At 53.6% G+C, this 19,794-nt stretch overlaps 4 protein-coding genes across 4 annotated transcripts; 1 reads left to right on the top strand and 3 right to left on the bottom strand.

Annotated features, from left to right (window-relative positions):
• Positions 1-1,281: 1,281 nt before the first annotated feature.
• HER10_EVM0010550 (major facilitator superfamily transporter) lies at positions 1,282-4,493 on the bottom strand. The gene is made up of 6 exons (XM_035480006.1): positions 3,658-4,493; positions 3,515-3,571; positions 2,952-3,462; positions 2,755-2,885; positions 2,106-2,703; positions 1,282-2,048 (listed from the first exon to the last, which is right to left on the bottom strand). Exons 1-6 carry the CDS (start codon positions 3,806-3,808, stop codon positions 1,730-1,732), a joined length of 1,767 nt encoding a protein of 588 aa, XP_035333263.1. The 5' UTR covers positions 3,809-4,493; the 3' UTR covers positions 1,282-1,729.
• Positions 4,494-5,441: 948 nt separating this feature from the next.
• Positions 5,442-9,345, bottom strand: HER10_EVM0001811 (IBR domain-containing protein). The gene is made up of 2 exons (XM_035471546.1): positions 7,335-9,345; positions 5,442-7,284 (listed from the first exon to the last, which is right to left on the bottom strand). Exons 1-2 carry the CDS (start codon positions 7,928-7,930, stop codon positions 5,805-5,807), a joined length of 2,076 nt encoding a protein of 691 aa, XP_035332207.1. The 5' UTR covers positions 7,931-9,345; the 3' UTR covers positions 5,442-5,804.
• A 386-nt stretch (positions 9,346-9,731) lies between these two features.
• Positions 9,732-16,428, bottom strand: HER10_EVM0006350 (CorA-like Mg2+ transporter). The gene is made up of 3 exons (XM_035475937.1): positions 15,647-16,428; positions 14,914-15,557; positions 9,732-14,820 (listed from the first exon to the last, which is right to left on the bottom strand). The coding sequence occupies exons 1-3, from the start codon at positions 16,286-16,288 to the stop codon at positions 14,328-14,330; spliced, it is 1,779 nt and encodes a 592-aa protein (XP_035332751.1). The 5' UTR covers positions 16,289-16,428; the 3' UTR covers positions 9,732-14,327.
• A 215-nt stretch (positions 16,429-16,643) lies between these two features.
• On the top strand, positions 16,644-18,431 carry HER10_EVM0001236 (uncharacterized protein). The gene is made up of 3 exons (XM_035470991.1): positions 16,644-17,413; positions 17,470-17,865; positions 17,939-18,431. The coding sequence occupies exons 1-3, from the start codon at positions 16,988-16,990 to the stop codon at positions 18,299-18,301; spliced, it is 1,185 nt and encodes a 394-aa protein (XP_035332131.1). The 5' UTR covers positions 16,644-16,987; the 3' UTR covers positions 18,302-18,431.
• Positions 18,432-19,794: the final 1,363 nt, after the last annotated feature.

Below are 19,794 nucleotides of genomic sequence, written 5' to 3'. Positions count from 1 at the left end.
CATCCCACCCGTACACACACATCTACACTGGGCTACCTTACGACAATCAAGAGAGGCGCACGCCGTGCACAAACCAGCTACTGCCCTCCCATCCATCTATCATACTGATACGCCGGTGTGAAAGTGCGAGGCAACCTCTATCCTTCTTCCAGTCCCAGTCCCACTCCCATCCCACCACCAAAACTCATCCAATCCCCATCATCCCCCCGGATGAGATCTCTCCGACCCTCACCCTACCCCCCTTCTCACACATCACTCTTCACCAAACCCCAGACTTTATACATCACCCATCTCAGAGCTCCTTCCATGGATTAACCCCCTTTCTATCCCACCACACTCTTCCAAAATTCGCCAACGGGATGAAGAAGAGTAAGGTTTAATCGAATCGCGCTGCTCCGTCCATCCCTCTTACTCTCTTTTCGCCATCCATCCCTAACCGGGTTATTCTTAGACTTTCTTCTAGTTCCCTTGGGCTCAAATGTCGGTACCGAGGCCGTGGACGAACATGTGCTCGGTTCGGGGAACGAAGAGAGATCGGGGAAACAAGAGAGGGAAAAGAGACGGGGGGAGGAGGAGAAAACGTGGGCGAATCCGGTTCGGGCGTGAACTTTCACGTCTTTCAACCCCGTGTTTGGTCAGTCATGCTCCCCAGACTGGGGTAGTTCTTCTCATGGACGGGGAGGGGATCCGATGAGGGTTGGAAATCTGGGGGTTCTTATGCGTGATGGATTTGAACCTGGGGATGCAGGTTTGACTACGAATTCCCTATGAATGAGTCGATGTTGATGGGTTAGGTACTCTCCAATTGTCACTTTGGTCTGTTCATGAGGTAATTGAGAAATAATCGTATTTCCGTGAGACTCACTCCTTTTCAAGTGTCTACCGTGATTTGATAGCCCAGGTAACGTGTACATCCTCGTATCTCATCTTCTCAAGGTGGTAGTAGTACATTGTTTCGGTGTTCTCCTTACGGTCACAATCGCGAACACAGCACAGAGAGCATCAAAAGTTCAGGACAAAAAGAGAGTTGATATTCATTCCACTATCCAATCTCCTCCATCCTCCGTCGTTCCAAGAGAAATATATGCCTGCAATATCTTAGAGAACACATACTCCTCCCTTCTCAACGGAGTACTATGGAGTAAAATGAACAAGTTCACCGCCTCTCCCTCGAAATATCTAAACAACAGTCAAGTGTTCAGATAACATCCTTCTCCCGAAATCTCGACCGCTGCCATATTGCAGCAAATGGGGATTGAAGAGGTGAGGCCAGTGAAAAGGGGACAGCAGAGCGAAAACGCCAACAAAAACACTACCAGTCTAGCAGGCTCCGAAAACACGTTCCCGCCCAGCCCACCACCACCCCCTCTTTCATCTTCTCCGAGAGTGAAAAATGAACATGCAGACCCAAATCGGGTTCCGGGTCTGGCGCTGGTTGAACAAAATTCGCAACACGAGCTTTCTCCCTCCAGAAACGCTCGCTCATGGTGCGAGCGCCTTCCCACTTGTGATCCAAATGGCGGCCGCTCGCAAAAGTTCTTCTCTACTCCGCTTCGTCCTCTACAGCAAACGCTGAGATGCTCCTCTGGCTCTCCGTATTGAACATTCTGTCGTTTTTTTTCTCTTCTTTCTCTGCAATCTGTCGTACGCTTGCGTCTGTCGCGCAGGGGCTACTACACGACACTTCGGAAAGTTTGTAGTCCCCTCGAGGAATGGCGGCATGATGCCCTTACATCGGCCGAGCAATACCGATGGGGGTGCCCATCTTCTCGTCCTGCCACTGCGGGCGCTCGTTGTTCCAGTACTGGTCGTCGTCCTCGAGCGTCTTGGCCGGAGCGACCTGGGGCTCGAGGCGGCCGGCGGTCCAGGCACGCATCGGCTTGCCGTACTTGTACATGACGGGCAACAGCATCGAGACACCCGCGAGCGCTGCGCTGTAGATGCCAAAGTTCTTCAGGAAGCCGAGCTGCTCGATCCAGGTGGTGACGTTGAACGACATGATGAAACCGATGATGAGACGGGATGAGGAGACGTTGACCAGGACGGGTCTGACCACGCGTGTTAGCTGCGAGATTTTGAGTTTGGTGATGGGGACAACAACTTACCCTGCGAAACGGGGATAACTCTCAACCAAGTACACGGCGAAAATGGTGTTGGCGGTCAACAAGCCGAAGCCGATCAAGAAGATGGAGACAAGCACGACGATCGAAGGCAGCGTTCGAATGTTCTCACCGGCGTAGCCGAACAAGATCGGGCCGACGATGGAAGCGAGGAGAGGGAACACCAAGCTGAGGAGATGAGCCTCGGGCTCACGGCGACCTCCGTTGCGCTTCGCGACATAGTTGGAAATCTTGTCGGCCACGTAACCGCCAAAGAACCAGACAAAGGGACTGGCGATGACGATGGGGATGACGGCGAAACCAAGCGTCTCGAACTTCCAGCCGGCGGCAATCAGGAGTGACGAACCGACCTGACCGGCGGCACCCTGCATGGAAACAAGGATGGAGTTGATGATGATGACCCAGATGATGTTGGGGAAGAGAGTCGTCTTGAACATGTCGACGACGGACTGCTTGGCCTCCTTCCACTCGTAGCCGTAGTTGAAGATGCCGAACTCATCCCAGTTGGAGCGAGGGCGGAAGGTCGATTCGTCGATGCGAGGACGGGTTTCACCGGGGCGCAGGGGGTAAACCTCCTTACCAGCTGTTCCATTACATTAGCCACATACGCCAATGTTCATATGATGATACTCACCAAGCTCATCGTCGCTGCGGATCCAACGGGTCTCGGGCACGAGCAGGATGAGACCAATCCATGCAAGCACACCAACACCGGAGGTGATCCAGTAGATGAAGCGCCAAGACAGGCGGGAAACAATAATGGGACTGTTTCAAATAGTCAGTCACTGTAGAAAGCCACTAGTGTATTCGACAAGTGTTTCAAAATCTCACCTCATGATACCCAAGCTCACAATCAGGAGACCTTGAGAGGCACCGACGGAAGAGATGGCCTTGTTGCGCTGGTGGATGAACATCATGTCCTGGATGATGAGGGGGATCAGAGCCTCGACAGCACCCGCACCGAATCCCTGGAAGCAACGAGCAGCCAAATGACTTCCGAGGCCCTGAGAGAAGCCGGCCCAGAGACCTCCAGTCCATGCCAGGAAACCAGAGAGCAGAAGCACGGGGCGACGGCCAACGGCAACCGAGAGCGGGACAAGGAGGTAGGAACTGAGTCCGTTGACGAGCAAGGGGACGGAGGCCAGCAAGGCGACCTGGTACAGCGGCGGTCCGCCGAGACCAGCAAGGAGCTTGACGGGGTCGAGGTTGACTTCGCCGGGCTTGTTGAGGGCCGAGATATCGATCTGGCTGAGGATGTGGGGGTCGATGCCAGAGTACTCCAGCACAAACACTGGTACCAGGGCACCGACAATGAACTCAGCCGCGAGAGCGAGTGAGCCGACTGCAGACGGATCAGTATCAAAAAAGATGCTGCCTCCCAAGATCTCACTTACAGAAGCAGAGCGCGCCAATGGACGTCCATTTCCTCCAGTTCGGCAAGTTCAGGGGATCTGTCAAGCCGTGTCAGCAACCGTAATGCGCCATCAAGTCGATTTTCCCTCCCCCATATCCTAAGCTATCGTAGTCGCAGACTAACCCTTGGGATCCGGTGTGGGCATGGGCACAAATCGAATAACTCCTCCCTCGAACAACTGCGTCGATCCCACTACCAGGGCATTGGGAGTCTCGACCCTCTGCACCGTGGCGAGGTTATCCGTAGATTCGGTCCAGCCGCTCTTTGACGCCATCTTGAAAGTCCTGTCCAAGGAACTTATCTAGATGTCGGATATTTGTCGTCGTCGTCGCCGTTCTTGCACAATGTATCGTGATGAATATCGGCCAATTTCCAATCTCTAAAATCTTTGTTGATCACGGAGTCGCTTTCGTATTCCTCCCCGCGGAATTTAGTCGTCTGGCCAGAAAAGGAAAACAAGAGTCCCCAGGATGGATGGACGGCGGCGAGGGTTTGGAAATATACTGCTGCATGTCGCCGTGCGGTGACAGGTTGGCACGAGGGGCGAGCGCTCTGTCATAGGCCGGCCGCGGTTAGACGAGCAGTCTAATCTGAGACGAAGGCCGATGTGTGCAACTGCGCAACTGTTTGAGCGCACGGAGCAATGTACGGGGGGCTAAAGAAGGGATAGACTCGAAGCATTTCCAAATTGGTCAACTCATGCGGATGTTTGGGGGGTGACTTGATTTGGGAGGGATGGGCGGCATCGGATCGACCTAATCCTGGCCTCGCATCTGTTGGTGAAGAGCCTATTCGGGCAATACGCCAACCTGGGTCTTAGTTAGCAAGACTCAACAACTCTATAGCCCTCCACTGACCCACACAAACAAGACAACCTAATGGAGCCTTTAGTCGATCTGCCCCGCGGTGAGCCAAAACGAACAAGCTTTATGAAATGGTCGTGTTTGGTCCGCCTCAACTGCCGAAAAAGACAGTAACGGACAAAGTCTCTTGCGGAACGGACCAACGAAAAAGTGAGATAATGATGCCAAACGACATGAACTTTGGTAAGCACGACAACTAGAGAAGATAGATAGAGAGAGACAGAATGAGAGAGAGGGAAAGACTGCCATGCCATCCCTCGGGAAAGCTCTCGTCAACTCATCACTGGAAGAGGTCGGGCCTTGCGAGCAACGTAGAGTTGGGATGGTTGCAAAGTGACGGCACCGTCGACCATTGGGTCACTCCTGAACCGCCACGATCCCACTGTTGTAAAACTCTCAGATACGGCGAAGAGTTTTGAGTTGTTGCGATGGAGGGGTGCGTTGGCCTCGAATTGGTTCGAGCTGAAACACCATCACAGTAGTCTATGCAAGGTCAACCCTTGTCTCTCCGCCTTGAGCCTCAACGCAGCCCACCCCGGTAGTGGGCGGCAACTTACAGTAGACCAACGGCATCGCAGCGCTCGGAGAATTCGAAAAGAAAAAATACAACACCTAGAGGTTAATTTCGACGAGCCGGCGTTCAACTTACGTACGATCCCACAATTTACCCCATACTCTGCCATAGGCCCGTCAACGACGATCCATGGCAAACACGCCGACACTGTCGTGACCTTGACATCCGATTTCGAGGAGAGTCATACCCTCTGATGCGACGCCAAGTTTCCTACGCCATCCATAAATCTTCCAAACATGCTTCGACACGGAGGGATATTCACTACAGGCGAAGCGTGGGCCGCCATGTTCCACCGCCACTCTCGGCCCGCTTTCACAAGCTGCCGTTCATGGGATGAGCCTCGGGCCAAACTCTTGAATCCCAAAGGCCTAGCTAGTTACGTGTTTGTCTTGTTCGGATTTTTCATTCAGGACTCGCTGTGCTGTCAGTAAGTCACTTAACACCAGACGTCCGCCGGCATTGAAAGAATGTGAAATATATCGTCCATTCGTGTCCGGTTCCCCCTTCATCGCGCTCGCTAACCGGCACTACCTGATCCGCCCGTCTGTGTCATGAAATGCTGCCATCCGTCCACCTGTCATCGCAAAATAGGGTGTTGAGAAGAGTCAAGCCCTTTTCCACCTGGTGATTCAAGGAAACATTCGCAACCAATGCTGCTGTTAAACCAATGAGTGGTATCCATGCCCGATATGTACCAAAACCTCCAAACTCCTTGTAAACATCAAATTCCTAGGTATCTGTGCGCGACGTACGAAGCCAAAGAAAATTCGGTTGCGGGTGATGCTACGAATCGAAAGCAAACGTTGATGATGCGAGGCGGCGGCGAAACTAAATTAGTCCCTGCTTGGGAGAGATTCAGGAAGTGATGATGCTAGGATCTCATCCTGAGTCTCGGTACCGTCAGGCCATGTGGGCAGGTCGAGCGATGCATACTGCTCGCCAGTCTGTTCCTCCAGTTCCTTTCGGAGTATTTCGATTGCAATCAGCCAACGTCGTTGCAGTCTCTGCTTGCGGTCATTAAAACTCTTGACCAGGGTATCTTCTTCTTGCGCAAAATCCGTTGCCAGATTCTCTATATCCTGCTCTTTCTTGTCGGTCAGTTTCTCGAGTTCTTGCTCCTGTCGTTCCAAAAGCTCCTCCATGCGCTTGGCCTGCCGGTCTCGCAAAACGTTGATTTTTGCTTGATGCAGACGCTCCATGCCATCTCGCACGTTGTACTGTTGTCCCAGCAGGCGTAGGTCCCTCTCTGTAACTACTCGTGGTGGCAGATCAGCATTCTGCGTCCGACCAAGCCCATCGCAGTACGCCTCCATGTGCTTGAGGCGAATCTTGACGCTCTTCTCGCTCTGGTCAAGCGTGGACCGAAGATCCATCTCAGCCTCAATCTGACGTTCCTCCAAGTGAGCAGCCGTCTTCGCATGACGCTCTTTCATCTTATCGATCTGGTCCGAGTATCGATCCGTCAAGGCCTGCTTCTTCTCAGTGTGTCGCGTCCACATGACCCACTTCTTCTTCCTCAAGTACGCCCGGAATCGATCCAGCTCTTCGCTCATCTCGTCTTGCAACGCGGCGAATTGCGCATTCTCACGGGTCCGCTTCTCTGCTTCAACCTTTTTAGCGGCTTCGGCGGCTGCCGCTGCTTCTTGAGCAACCTTTTCCGCCTCCAATTCAGCTTCTCTGGCCTCTTCCTCCATTCTCCTGCGCTCCAACTCTTCGTCTCCGTTGCAAAAGTTGGGACAACCCACGGATGGATCCCAGATGGCGCCACAAATGTAGCAAAACTGAGCTTTGCATCTGCAGGTCATGTGGGTGCAACCCTGACTCAATTCGACCAGCGTTCGACACTTGTAACATCGTCGCCAGCCGGATTTCTCGCCCATCTTGAGAACAGCCTCCAGTTCCCAGTCAGAAGGACAATCTTTGCCTACGGGATGGGCGTTACGTTTGCACATCACGCATACCCGTGTCCGACATTTTCGGCACACCACATCAAAAGGGTGCTTCGGGTCGATCCGGTTGCGAGGAGGGATAAATTCACCACAGGCCGTATTTGGGCAAAAGATTCTAGCTTCCCAAGGTGTGCTGAATTGCAAAACCGCCTTCAAAAAGGCATGTTGCTCCTCTCGGTTGAGGATTCGCTGGATGATGGATCCCGGAATTGGCTGTGTGCAGCATCGAGGCGGCATCTTAGACTCGTCCGTCGTAGCTTGCCGGATCATGATACTGAGGCATTCGGCACAGTATGTGTGGCCACACGGTAAGCTGTGCAAGGCATTCGACTTATTGAAGTCATTGCGACAGCATATGCAAGAACTTGAGGTTGGTCAGCGCATATACGAAAGTAAGAGGTGGGGATTACACACATTGTGGATTCGAGCAAGCCGGACTTGCGCTTCCACCGTATCTTCCTAATGCCCTCTTTAATGCTAAAGTAGCTTCTTCTTGAAGTCACGCTGAAGAGGCTGTGTGCGGTTGTATCGTGTGGTATGGCTGGGGGTGCCTTTTGGATTTTGGGCTGGTGGATATTGGGATCTATTTGCAGTAGATACTTGTCGTACTGAGAGAAACTGAGGCTCTTGGAGCGTTTTCTTGCGAGGGAATGCGGAGGAACGTCGGCAGCAAGCGGAACCGCACGTAAAGAGGGATGAGATGTCAAGGTTGTGCTTGCCGAATCTCGCGAGGCATTTGAAAACGTTCGGACATGTTGCGTCGCGATGGTCGAGGTCTGCGATTCTGCGCTCGAGGTATTGCGCTTATCGTGTGTGAACCGGGACGTTGGAATGCCCAAGGCGGCTGCCTTTGCGACCAGTTCCTCCTCAACATCTGCTTCTGACCGTTGCGACGACAGCCGCAGCACCTGGGCGCGATATTCTGCCTCGCCATCGTCTGGGGTAGTCATGAGAGGCGGCGGACGGGCCATGTCCGTAGATGAGCTCGTCTGGCCAGCGAGCGAACCCATGGCGGGCAGAGGGGTCGGAAAAGAGGAAATCGTCAAGTCAGGGCAGCGCAAGCAGAGGCATCGTGGTTCGGGGCTCGGTGTGGTTGACAGCTCTCCGGACCTCGCCGGCCGGTCAAGTAGACGAAGGTGGTACGACTAATTGGCAATTAATGCGCAGATGGTTTGAAACGGAAGTTGCAGGTACTGACTTGACATCGAACGGATCAAGTGAGGCCGGAGAAAGGATGAACCCACGAGGCAGGGCAACCACAAGCTCTGGCGAGTAGGCGAAGTGGACAGCGGCAATGATAGGACGAGAGGGGAGCCAAGGTTTGCCAGTGGTGGTGGAGGGCAAGGAAGGCCCAAGGGCGAGAAGCAGGAATAGGTGCGGTGGGATGTGCAGTATTGGTAGAGGGCGCGAAAGGGTGGTGTATGTCGTTTCTTTTTCGGGTGTGAGGGCGAAACGGCGAATTGGGATGCGGCCTGGACCGCGAACGTGACTTGACGGGATAGGAGGATGATGCAAGGTTTGGTGAGTGTCGATTGATTGTCGAGGAGGGGATGGGAAGCCGGGCTGAGCGTCGCTGAGTATGTCGGGAATACGGTTGAGTGTGAAAGGGCGGTTGATGGCAGGGGCGAAAGCGCAGATCTTGGGGACCCTTGAGAATGACAAGGGGGCTATCCGTCCACGGCAGGCTAGAAACGGAGCGGGGAGAGGCAGGAACTGGTCGTGCTGCGACGTTGTGGTGGTGAGATGGGCGAGTCGCGGGCGGGTAGGGACCGTAGTAGTGACGGTACGGATTGGAGACCAGACCGTAAGGAGGACTCGGGCGGAGGGGCTCTCCAAGGTGTTGACAATCAACGTGCCGATGCTAACGTTTTCGAGACAAGGGCCGAACGGTGAGTGCGATTCAAGCCAGGTAGGTGTGCGGTGAATCGGTGGAATGCTAGAGAGAGATGCCTATCCGTAGAAAACAGCGGCGCAGGTAGATTCAGGCAAAGGGAGGAAGCTGCGGATTGAATGCCTGCCGCGTCCTCTTACTCTGCTGGTCTGGCACTTGGTCGAATGCAAAGAAGAGTTGAGTAAGTGCGGGACCGCAGTTTGATTTGTTGGTGATTTGTCGGCTGATGTGTGACGACAGCGATAACAGGACGGGACTCGAACGAAGGGAGTGTGAGAGGAAGAAAAGGAGCCCTGACTGGAGACTGCCCAGGTGGGAATCGGGAAGCGCAGGGCGGGCAGGGGCGGTGGACAGTGGGCCGTCCAAGGTGAGAGCGGTGTTACCTTCTTGTTCGCTGCCCGTGTGGAGAGATGGACACTAATACTCATGGAAGGAACAGGAGACGGTAGGGATGGGGCCCCGGGCTTTCAGAGACTACCTTACATAGGTCCTGCGTACAGACTGCAATCATTTTTTGAGGCGACATAACATGGCTGGTAAGAGATGACAAAGACATCCAGATGAGCATTAGAGAGCGAGCATAAACATCATAAGAATCAAGATGCAGGTGAGAACCACTGGTTTGGGAAAGATTGGAACAAACGGGACAATGGAGGGACATGGTGACATGGGATTGGGCTTCCGGCTGTTGGCGCCACATCCGACATGACCTGATTCCCCATTTCCTGCATGGCCCGACTCCCGTCCGCACTTTGCACTAATGATGCTGGACTCCGTACTTTATCTCATTTCACATGTCTTTACTGCTTCGCGTCAGTAGGTATCTAGGAGGATTCAATAGGTGCCGTGCTGGCTGCATCTTCATATAAGAAGAAGTATACCTAATGTAAGGTAAGGTAAGGTACGGTAGCAAACATATAGGGAATTCTTCAGTACAAATCTGCCTTGGGTAAGATGTAGCAGCAGCAGCCGCCACAGTTGGCAGGCACCTTACGACCAATCCCTCCTTCCCTTGCCTTACAACTTTAGAGGGCCCCGCCGGTGCCGCCGCCACGGACAGATACGTACCGAGTCCCGTCCCACCCCGGGCACCTGCACCAGCATCCATTGGATCCCCAGTGGAGAACCTGGAGAAGGGAAAGAGCGCCCTTGCGCCTTCCCTTTCCCAAACCCGTCTTGGGTACGGAGTAGGTACATACAACACATCCCGTGCGCCTGACCTGCGCCGCCTGCCGTTCCAGTGTGAACCTGCCGCAAAATACTTTCTGACCGGAGGCAGATTTGCGTCTCATGCTTCCACGTTGATCAGCTTGGACTTCAACGAGGACAACTCTACCTCAGGAACCTTCCCCCCAGTCAAACCACAATCTCCAACTCACTTTTGACCATGGACTTTGCAAACCGCAAACGCCGCCAGCAACCCCTCACACCTTGCAAAGTCTCCTCGATAGACAGGCGGTAGATGGACCTTAGCCGCCCAGTGGTGGGCCAACTGACTTGGACAATGTCACAAACTTGACTACCACAGACGGAACCCTGCTGATAACACGATTCCTCGGCTTCTTCGTCATTGTCGCTCCCTTGACCAACTGCCATCCTACAGCCTCTACCCATGTGGCACGTCGACGTGCCACACTGTTATTGTACAACGTTGGCGCCTGGCGGTGAACAAACGAAACCGTCCCTGGATACAAGCCTTTGAAGCAGCCTCGATCAAGGCAAAGCTACATTCGGAAATGCATCTCATTCGTTTGCAATACGTGCTATCTGCCTTCTCCTAGGCACCTAGGGCTTATTGTTCCCCCTTTCCCTGCCATCGCTAATGATAAGCTCTGTGCTTGGTTGGCCTGTTGGTACTGACGGCAAACCTAGGTCTCCAAGTTCTCCGGCCTTCATCACAGATCCGACTTTCCTGCATGTGCGAACGGGGAAAGCCACGCTCATTCTCCAGCACCCTCTCGAGCGCCGGCCGTTTTCCTCCATCTCAGACACCGTTGGCATCCAGTCATAATCCCTAGTATCCGTCGTATGCAGCACTAGATTTGCCGAACCCGAGAGTCAATCCTGATGCAGCTTGCCGCAACAATTCGCAACGCATCGTGAGCTTTGGCCGGTTGAAGGAAACACCGGAAGCCTTCCGTCCTCATGGTACCCGTACCGAGTACGCAGGCATATATCAGCCCACTTTCTCCAAGAACCCCATCCCTCCCCGCCGACCAGGATGAGGCTTTGAGAGGCTCCGTCAACGCGTGGTTTCGTTTCCCACTTACAATGGCCTTCTACCTCCCCGCGCTGCCGATTTCTGCATGCGCTAACAATATTCCCAAAGGCTGAGGGCCCAGGGCTGATGGAAATCAGTCTTCCTGAGGAAGCAAACGCTCAACATTCATGTCAGCTACGCCCATGGCATGGCACCATCCAACCCCGAATATGGGTGTCTGACAACTGCATCCTGAACTTCAACACTCAGCCCCGAGACGACCTTGACGCCCACAATGCCAAAATTCGCGTCTCCAACAACTACATTAGCAGTATATGCGAAACTATGAGCCCTTGCCTGCTCGCCACTTAAGCTTTGGAAACGTCCGTGACATTCAAGGTCGATAATAAGGTCGGCCGATGGTCTGAGCTTCGCACAGCTCCATTGACAGGGCCAAAGTTACTCATGACTCCAAAGATACCTCCAATGTCCCCTCAAGGCGACCGCCTTGACTCGCCGACGGGTTCTCAACCGTGTTGGAGGAGCTCCAATCGAGATTCTCCTCCACAACTCTAATTGCACTCGGGAAGCATGCTGCTACATGGCTCTCTTGCCCCTTTCCCCGATTCCCCCGCATTAATAACTCGAGTCCGAGTTCCCGCTACATGCGGCACTTACTTTAGCACCGAGTACTGCACCGCACCGGCCCCACATTGCGCCGTCCAACGCCGGAGTCATACCCGGGCTGCCGGAGATCATTCACGTTCACCATGAGATCTAGATCTACTACACTCGCAATCACCTCATCTAAACGCGCAGGCGCCAAAGGAAATGCTGCTTACATCGAAAAATAAGGGTTGGTGGCTGAGAACAGGTACCTTTAGATGTCTCAAGTTGGCAACGGTTGGTTTTCCTCACCGCGAACAGAAAAAGAAACCAACAAAGAATGGGAGGGAAAAGGACATTGAGCAAAAAGCAAAAGGAAGAGCTACACCTTAATCTTTGCACTCCAGCGATAGTGACCATGGCCTGGAATGAGGATTACTCACCACCCAAGCTTCCTAGCCATTTCCCCTTTAACTAGTGGTCGTTCAGTGCGATTCCCGAACCATGTTCCAAATTCAGCAAGGCCGTTCCGGTCAAATCATCGCAATGAGAAATACACTCTCCTTTCGGCCTTTTTATCATCCTCGAAAAGTTCGTAGAGGGCGAAGAATACCGCCAACCCTGCTACTGCAAACGACTCGCGAAGAAACCAATGGAGATGTATAGGCTGCAGAGGCCCTTCTTCGTGCCCGCAGCAACATCGAGAATCAGGTAAAGCCATGACATTGTCCTCCTCCCCATCGCTTACTTGTCGAGATCATTCGCCTCCTGCATACTATTCGTCACCGCACATCGAGAGGCATGGCCGCCATTGACCACGGCATTACGTATTTCGGTCCTGGGTAAGCGGCACGGCGAATATCTACTCTTGAGACCTGAAGCGGGGGGCACATCTCATAAGAAGAGGCTCTCTCACTAGAGATTACTCCTCGTCATCGATGCCCATCCCAACAGGGCTCTTCCACCATCCAGGAGTAGGTCTCTGCCAGAGATGACATGGTACCCAACTTTGATCAAGGAAAGCTATCAAGGTCTCGAAGTACACCGCTTTTCACAACGTGGCAGTACTTTATGGCTTCCTCTCAGGCCGTTTGCTAGCAAACACCACACCGGAATGCAATGCCACCCTACGCTCGAGTCAGTCGTCTACATAACACCGTACGCCTTCCACGAAAGCCGGGGTAAGGGTGGCCCCAGCAGCCCTTGTCTGCCCAATGCACCTAGAAGCAGTCACAGACTCCCGAGCCCGTCCTTCAACAGCTGAGAGCAGCAGCACATCAGACTCTCGTCACTGTGATCTGGTTGAGGGAGCTCTGACCCTCCACGCCGTTTCTCGATTTGAGGTCCAGCTAGCCTCTTGATGCGGCTAGCAGTAGCGGCTTACCTGCCAAAGCTTCGCGGACCAGCGCATCCCCTCGTGGCAGCCGTACTGATATTGGGCTGATTCGCTCGGACATGCCATACGGAACTTTGGCTGGCCTAGAACCGCAAGAGAAGGGGGGAGTAACTTCTCATCTGCAGCAGCGGGCTCTCTGATGCCAATAGACAAAGTCGTTTGAGGTTTCTCATTTCTTCATCGGCTCGTCACCCTGCTTCTGCCGTCAAGTGCAGATAGGTGGCTTGGGTGGGTAAGTACCATCGAACCGATGCCGGTTGGGAACCCGACTTTGAACGTTTCCGGTCGACGCTCTTTCTTGTTCCAGCCGATCAAAGGAAAGCGTTAAACCCTAGCGTCTTTGTGCAATCACCGGCTTTCCTCAAGTCTGGGTGCCTTCTGTTCGCCCGCCCCATCTCGATGGAATGGGAAAAGGCTGAGGAAAGTTTAAAGCCGCCACCGGGCATTGGTGATGCTGCTTCGATCACTTGCGGGCGCCATATCCAAGTGCCTGTTGAGAGAGAGGCGGGCAGTACCTTGCTGCAAGCTATCAGCTGTAGTGCTTCGTACAATCGAACAAAAGTTCGGATAGGCGGCTAGGAATTGACAGGTCTCGATGATACAGAAACCGACAACAACAGTGGGATCGATCCCTCGATGAAGACTGCATCCAGGAAACGCCATCGAATCTCTTTGGATTGGAAAAGTCCGTTTTTGTCTATGGAATCTATTGGGGGTTGTGTTGGGTATAGTTACTATTCTGTTGGTACAGGGGTGTTTTCTAGCCGCGCAACGGAGTATTTACAGACTCTCTCTCTCCTTCTAATGAGCTGAGAAGATGGTGGTTTGTCTCCCGTGTGGAGGAAAGAAACCTTTGACAACATACAAGCCGCATGTGTTGTACAGAATTACGAATGGTAATTAAACAAGGAAGAGAGGGGGAAAAAGGAATGAAGCCAGGTCGTTCGAGGACATGTTGCTCGTTGACGCTCGTATAACTCTTTTTTTCCTTTCCTCTGCGCCTTGCGCCTGCTTCCGGAAACGCCGCCGCCGTCGTATAGTCCGTTCCTAGGATAAAGGTTTTTTTTAGAGTGTTTTTTCGCACCAAGCCTTCGAATCCTTGAACGGTCTACCTTTCACTGATGAAAGGTTCATGTGATTTTTCGTTCTTTCCCTGCTCTGGAGAAAGACGCGACCGCCGCGCTTAAGGCTGACACGCAAGAGGCATGTAGGAAGCAGCCCATAGGAAGGCGATGTTCGTTAGTTTACCTCTGTTTCATGCCCTGCCCGTTGGAATCCGTTTCTTTTCTTCCTTTGTCGCTACCAAGGCTTAGCTCACTGGAACCATTTCTTGGTCGTGCTCTTGGCATTCGCCGCCGCGGCAGCCTTTTGATTCGTCACGCGACGAATCTTTTCGCGGTTCCTCGCGTCCAGCTGGCTCCCCGGCCCGTCGTCCTGGAACCAATGCTGTTGACCGACGGCCTGCTGCTGAGCATGCGACGATGTCGAGGAAGAAGACGAAGACGACGACGACGACAGCAGGGAGCGAGTGTTGCGCGTCAAGGGTCCGCGCTCGTCAAACATCATTTTGACGCGCTGGACCTTGCGGAGCTTGACGAGGCCGTACCAGCAGACGATGAGGGAGCAGATTGTCGAGGTGATTGTGACGCCGGCGAAGCCCCAGTTGGTCTCCTCGATGAAGTTTTCGAGGTTCATGCCGTAGAGGCCCGCGAGGAAGGTGCCCATTGCTAGGCCTAGGGTGCCGACGCTGAAGCGGAGGTCTAGGAGCATGAGGGCGTTGCGGTTGGCGTCTAGGATTGCGCGGATGCTGGGTAGGTTTTCAATGTTAGTGAGCATGCTCAAGTGGTTTGTGGAAGTCGTTGAGGGTTGCTCGTGGAAGTAGAAAAGGGGGGGGGCTTACATCTCCTCGGTGTTGCGGATGCCCGACACCAAGTTCTGAGCCTCCTGGACGATTTCGTCGCAGAGCTTATTGTACGATTCCAGCAGCAGCTCCACCTCGGTATGGTCGTCAACGCCGCGGTAGAGGTCGTGGGCCTTCTCGGTGAGGTACATGGCAGCCAGGTCGTCGTCGGCCTCGAGCAGCTCCTCAATGGCGTCGCGGACCAGCTTGGCCTTTTGCTCAAAGGTGCTGACGCGCTTGGAGAGGATGAGGAGGACGCGCAGCTTGTGGCGGTCGATATCGTGCTCGAGCTCGCTGAGGACGCGGATGACGGGGTCCCGGACGGACTCGAAGTCGGCCTCGAGCTCCGACGTCACGGAGGTGAGGACGGCCTCGAGAGCGCGGAACTCGTAGGGGAGGCCGCCTACGCCGTTGCCGCCGCCGCCCTGGACGTTCTTTTGCTTCAGCTTGCCCTGCAGGTCGTACATGAAGGCGGACTGCGGGTAGGATGTCTTTGAGCCGTAGACGTCGAAGAGGAGGACGCGGTCCTTTTTTATAAGGACTTTAAGATGGAGGAGGTTGAGGAGGATGGCGGACTGGCGGACAAAGATGTGAGGGAGGTTTGACGAGTCAATCTTTCGTAAGTCGCGGGGTAGCAGGCCGTACTATAAAGCAACACATCTTTCGTCAGCGATCCAGTCTCTTATTACCAAGTCTCCCTCATTGTCGATTCGCCATGGAGCACTTCTCTCACCTTTGCGATGAGCTCCGTCTTCTTGAACTCGCCATCCACCAAGATGACCTCGCCGTTCTCGTCCACCTCTGTGCACCGCAGCCTCGGCTCGAGCGCGGCTTTGGCAGTCAGCACGCGGCGATTGTTGAACATGGAGCCCCCTTCGTCGTGGAAGGGGAGGTCGTTGGGCTTCAGCGCCTTGGCGCCGCCCCAGCTCCTGATGCCCCAGAGCTTCTCCTTCCAGGTCCGCCGGCGGGGCGCCGATGGGTCGTCGTCGCAGGCATCTTGCCTCGCGCGGGTTGTGCTGAAGAAGGCGGTGGCCGTAGAGGGCGACGCCGATGCTGCTGTCGCTAGTGGTTCGAGAGCTCTTGGCCTGCGGGATATCCGGGCCGCGGCGGTGACGTGGAGCTCGGGTCGTCTACAGCTTGTCGTCGTCGTCGTCGTCGTCGCTGTCGAGAGGGATCTCGTGCCCGTCTTTGGAGTGCGCCTCGCGAGGCACCGGGAGTTTTGAGCTGCTGGTCGAGGGGAGCCGCCGCATCGGGAGATACAAGCGGCGGTTTCGATGCCTTGGTTCCGGCTGCTGAAGATTGAGGCCTCCGTTTGCGACCGCAGGAATCGGAGCAGGTTTGTCGAGGGTACTCGAGTCTGCATCGCGGGAGGCATCGCGGTCGAAGGACCCTTCACCGCATATAATGGTTCTATGCTTCCCTCGTGGAGGTTGTCGGGTTCACTTGCACGATGGTCTGCAGGGTCGGAATTGGCGACGCGAAAGCTCTCAATTGTCGTCACTCAGCCAACTTTTTTTTTGGTCGTTTTACCGCGCAGCGAGTTTAAAGTTGGGACCACTGCTGCACGGTCCAGGTGATCACGGACAGTCTTTGATGTCATTCGACACGGCTCTCGCACAGTACGAAACCCACATGTGGGAAATCTCGAGGACCCTCCAGTCACTTAATTAGCGGGCAGAGAGAGAAAAAAAAGGCACTCGTTGAAGGGTTTTCTCGGGGAGGCAAGAATATCTGCAGTCAGTCCGGCACGTCTGCTTGGCCACAATATTTCTCTTTGGCTTCTTTTGCATAGTATCTCAACTGCCGAGCGCATCGTCCCTCTGAAGTCCAGACGAGGTTTGATAGTTGGAGGCACAAGGTTTTTCACTTACACCATTCTTACCTCAGCTCCAGCTTTTCCTTAAAACCATCCTCATTGATACCCCTCTCATAGAAAGGTCTATCAAGCTCGGCAATTATTTTCGACTCTCATCTCTGAAATGAGACCGCAGAGATAAAAGCCCGCCTGGGGATACGAGAGAGCGAGAGAGAGCGCAAACGGGGAGAAAGGTGGCCGTCTGTCCATGGGCAGATCATGCAGTTGACCCCGATCAAAGTCCGAGGCAAGCGTGGCAAAACCGCTTCCTCCAAACCACAGACCAAGGAATCATCATCATCACTGGCGAAGAAGCGGGCGTCACGCCTTGCAAGTCGTCCAGTCGCCAAACGCTTCTCCCTCTTTGAACAGAACTTTCCCCTTGAGATCGCCGAGCATATCTTTATACTCAGTGAGAATCTCAATCTCCCCCGTTGCAGCCCGCGCATCGGCGCTCTGCTGTCTGGGCGATCTACTCTTGTCAACATCATCATCGCCGCTTTCCATCCGACCTGGGACTGCTGGTTTGGTGTCGATAAGCGAGTGATTAAGACGGCTTTGAAACAAGGCGCCGCAGACGACGCGCGAGGACTATGGCGATATGAGAGCTTCCCTGAGTTATTCCCGGGTGATTCTGAATTTCAGGTATGACTCGATTTTACCGTAGGAAAACTTCCCATCTTATTGACTTTTATGACCAGTCTTCGCTACTGAGCAGTCCATGGATCAACGTGGACATCATCTTCGAGGCCCGACAGGTCTGGGCTTGGCGCTTCGCTCGCAACAGGTGGTACTCACACTCCCACGTGGGCCTGAAAGACGAAGAAGATGCAGAGCAGGATAACCGTCTCGAATCACCGCATGATCGAGTAGGCGGCTTCGGTCATTTTGACTCCCGCGGCTGTTTCGAATACGACTGGCTCTCGTACGGCCTCAACGGTTCCAAACCGGCACTCGACTTTTACGTCGATGTACACCCAAAGACGACGATCCCAGACGATATCCTCACCGGCCCCTGGACGCTCGAGCAGCAAAGACTCCTTTTCTGGCTCCGGAGAGGCGGCGCAAGAATTCAGCCAGAGAGTCAGACTTGGGAAGTAAGTTGACATCTAGCTGAAAACCATTGTACTTGCAGCAAGTATAAAGGGGGCTTTACTAACAAGCACACAGACTCTTCGCGTCGGCCTCCAAAATGCCGTCACGCATCGCAGTCCAGGCAACCTAGACGGCCGCCTGATCGAGATGCTCCTCCTGGTGGAAGATTACTTCCCCTCGCACGCACTGGAAGACAACGCGTCGCTGTGGCCGCTCGAGATCCTGGAGGAGGAGCACGATAAAGTCGGTCGGCTGCTAGCTGCGAGGGCTCGCAGTGCCGCGGGACCTCTGTTTGAGCTCGTTGAGCTTGAGAAGCGGATGATTGAGTACCACCGCCGTGTGGTCGATCTGCTTACATCAAGACTTAGCCGCCACGATCGATTGGCGCCGTCATCGATCATGGCTGCTGGTCTTTTGCCTCAGCCGCGGAATCGTTGAAAAGTACAGACGGAAGGGAACAGCCTATGTGGATTGAAAAGCATGCATTGGTGTTGCATATGACTTATGAGCTTACGGGACTTACATGCCTATTGTAATGTAATTCTGGGTGTATGGGCGACAAGTGAGACAAGATGAGCATTGGCAGTCCAGGCCAAGTGAGATCTTGATTTTGAGATACCAAAATACAAAAAAGAACCAGATAATACATGTGCCTGCTTTAAAACTGTCGTAGTGAGCGGCATGAACATCCGCTGACTTCACATCCCGACATCCTATTGCTATCGCCATTATTTTCACTTGTGATACTCTCTCTTAGCCAATTCTCTCGAAAAAAAGCTTTTTGGACTAAATGCACCCCGGAGAGCCTAGGAAGGTAGAAGTAAGGCTGGTATCGATGAGGAACTGCTTAAATGTGTATCACGACTACTCGAATACCAAGAAACCGTTTGCTAGTGACAGCACGGACCGGGATACAGACAGTCCCTTTGATTACTTGGATGCAAAATGAGTCGGGCAGGATATTGTAGACTAGAATTTTCCTATCGTACGTTGAATGATGTCTGTGGACCTCCTCTAGGAGGTTGTCGCAAAAATTTGGCGGTGTGGAGCCAAGAGGTACTTAGGATCGCTTGGACTCTCGGAATCCCAACACCGAGCGGAGCAATAGCTCCGATCCTCCCCTTGGTGTAGTTGGTTCATCACGTTCGACTGTAATGGTTACATTGTCATCGAAAGGTCTCTAGTTCGATTCTGGAAGGGGAGAACTGCTTAATCTTTTGCGTTTTTGAGATTGTTTTCCTTTTTGGAATCGGATTCCAAGTGCTCTTGGCGCTGGCGATTTTGTCGTTTGTCTGTTGGGAGTCAAAGGAAGCACGGGGGCCAGAATGCTGTGGAGACCTCTCCAGGTTGTGGAAGCCGGGCGTTTGCTTTTTGCACTGCTGAGGATTTTTGATAGTAAGCCGGGTCAGTTGATGGCAGTTTGATCAAAACGGATAACTAAAGGAAGAAGAATCTTTTTATTGCCCTACGTCTTTTCTCGCCGGATGAGATCATTCTGTCGGATAGAAGGTATGTGAGTCTTCTTCCTCACAAAGTGTTTGCACCAGATGTCTTTCGTCCAAGAGACACATTTGAGAGACTTACACGTGCCTCGCCAAACTCGCTCACCTCTACTGCAGCCTCCCGCATACCGGCATCACCGTCGAGATTTGATGTTGATCAAGAGCTTAGGCAGCAGCAGTAGGAAGCTCAAGCTTCGTACATCACCCCTTCCGTCCAGCCGGCATCCAGTAGCCAAGCCCATCCAACTCCAAGCTCCAAAGACCGCCCACAAACGACATGACATGGCATCGTCAGTCCAAGATTCCGAAATACCCTATTAACTTCTCAACCCACCGGATCTCTCGGCGCCTCCATCGCCCTACTCCGCCCGGCTTGCGGGGTGGGAACACACATCGGCGAACACATACGGAGACATTGCACAAAGTAGG

Source organism: Colletotrichum scovillei (assembly GCF_011075155.1).
Source record: "Colletotrichum scovillei strain TJNH1 chromosome Unknown Contig00006, whole genome shotgun sequence".
Taxonomy (NCBI): domain Eukaryota; kingdom Fungi; phylum Ascomycota; class Sordariomycetes; order Glomerellales; family Glomerellaceae; genus Colletotrichum; species Colletotrichum scovillei.
The sequence above is the reverse complement of the archived record's forward strand: the minus strand, read 5'-3'. Positions and strand labels throughout refer to the sequence as shown.

What these genes read in the sequence shown, in the direction of transcription:
- HER10_EVM0010550 (XM_035480006.1), bottom strand. Translation starts at nt 3,808, where the DNA reads ATGGCGTCAAAGAGCGGCTGGACCGAATCTACGGATAACCTCGCCACG. An exon ending in CATTGGCGCGCTCTGCTTCT is followed by an intron (nt 3,463 to 3,514) that starts GTAAGTGAGATC and finishes ATCCGTCTGCAG; the next exon opens with TCGGCTCACTCGCTCTCGCG. An exon ending in CCGCAGCGACGATGAGCTTG is followed by an intron (nt 2,704 to 2,754) that starts GTGAGTATCATC and finishes GTAATGGAACAG; the next exon opens with CTGGTAAGGAGGTTTACCCC.
- HER10_EVM0001811 (XM_035471546.1), bottom strand. Translation starts at nt 7,930, where the DNA reads ATGGGTTCGCTCGCTGGCCAGACGAGCTCATCTACGGACATGGCCCGT. An exon ending in GGCTTGCTCGAATCCACAAT is followed by an intron (nt 7,285 to 7,334) that starts GTGTGTAATCCC and finishes ACCAACCTCAAG; the next exon opens with TTCTTGCATATGCTGTCGCA.
- HER10_EVM0006350 (XM_035475937.1), bottom strand. Translation starts at nt 16,288, where the DNA reads ATGCCTCCCGCGATGCAGACTCGAGTACCCTCGACAAACCTGCTCCGA. An exon ending in AGACGGAGCTCATCGCAAAG is followed by an intron (nt 15,558 to 15,646) that starts GTGAGAGAAGTG and finishes GTTGCTTTATAG; the next exon opens with TACGGCCTGCTACCCCGCGA. An exon ending in ATCCGCAACACCGAGGAGAT is followed by an intron (nt 14,821 to 14,913) that starts GTAAGCCCCCCC and finishes AAACCTACCCAG; the next exon opens with CATCCGCGCAATCCTAGACG.
- HER10_EVM0001236 (XM_035470991.1), top strand. Translation starts at nt 16,988, where the DNA reads ATGCAGTTGACCCCGATCAAAGTCCGAGGCAAGCGTGGCAAAACCGCT. An exon ending in CGGGTGATTCTGAATTTCAG is followed by an intron (nt 17,414 to 17,469) that starts GTATGACTCGAT and finishes TTTTATGACCAG; the next exon opens with TCTTCGCTACTGAGCAGTCC. An exon ending in CAGAGAGTCAGACTTGGGAA is followed by an intron (nt 17,866 to 17,938) that starts GTAAGTTGACAT and finishes ACAAGCACACAG; the next exon opens with ACTCTTCGCGTCGGCCTCCA.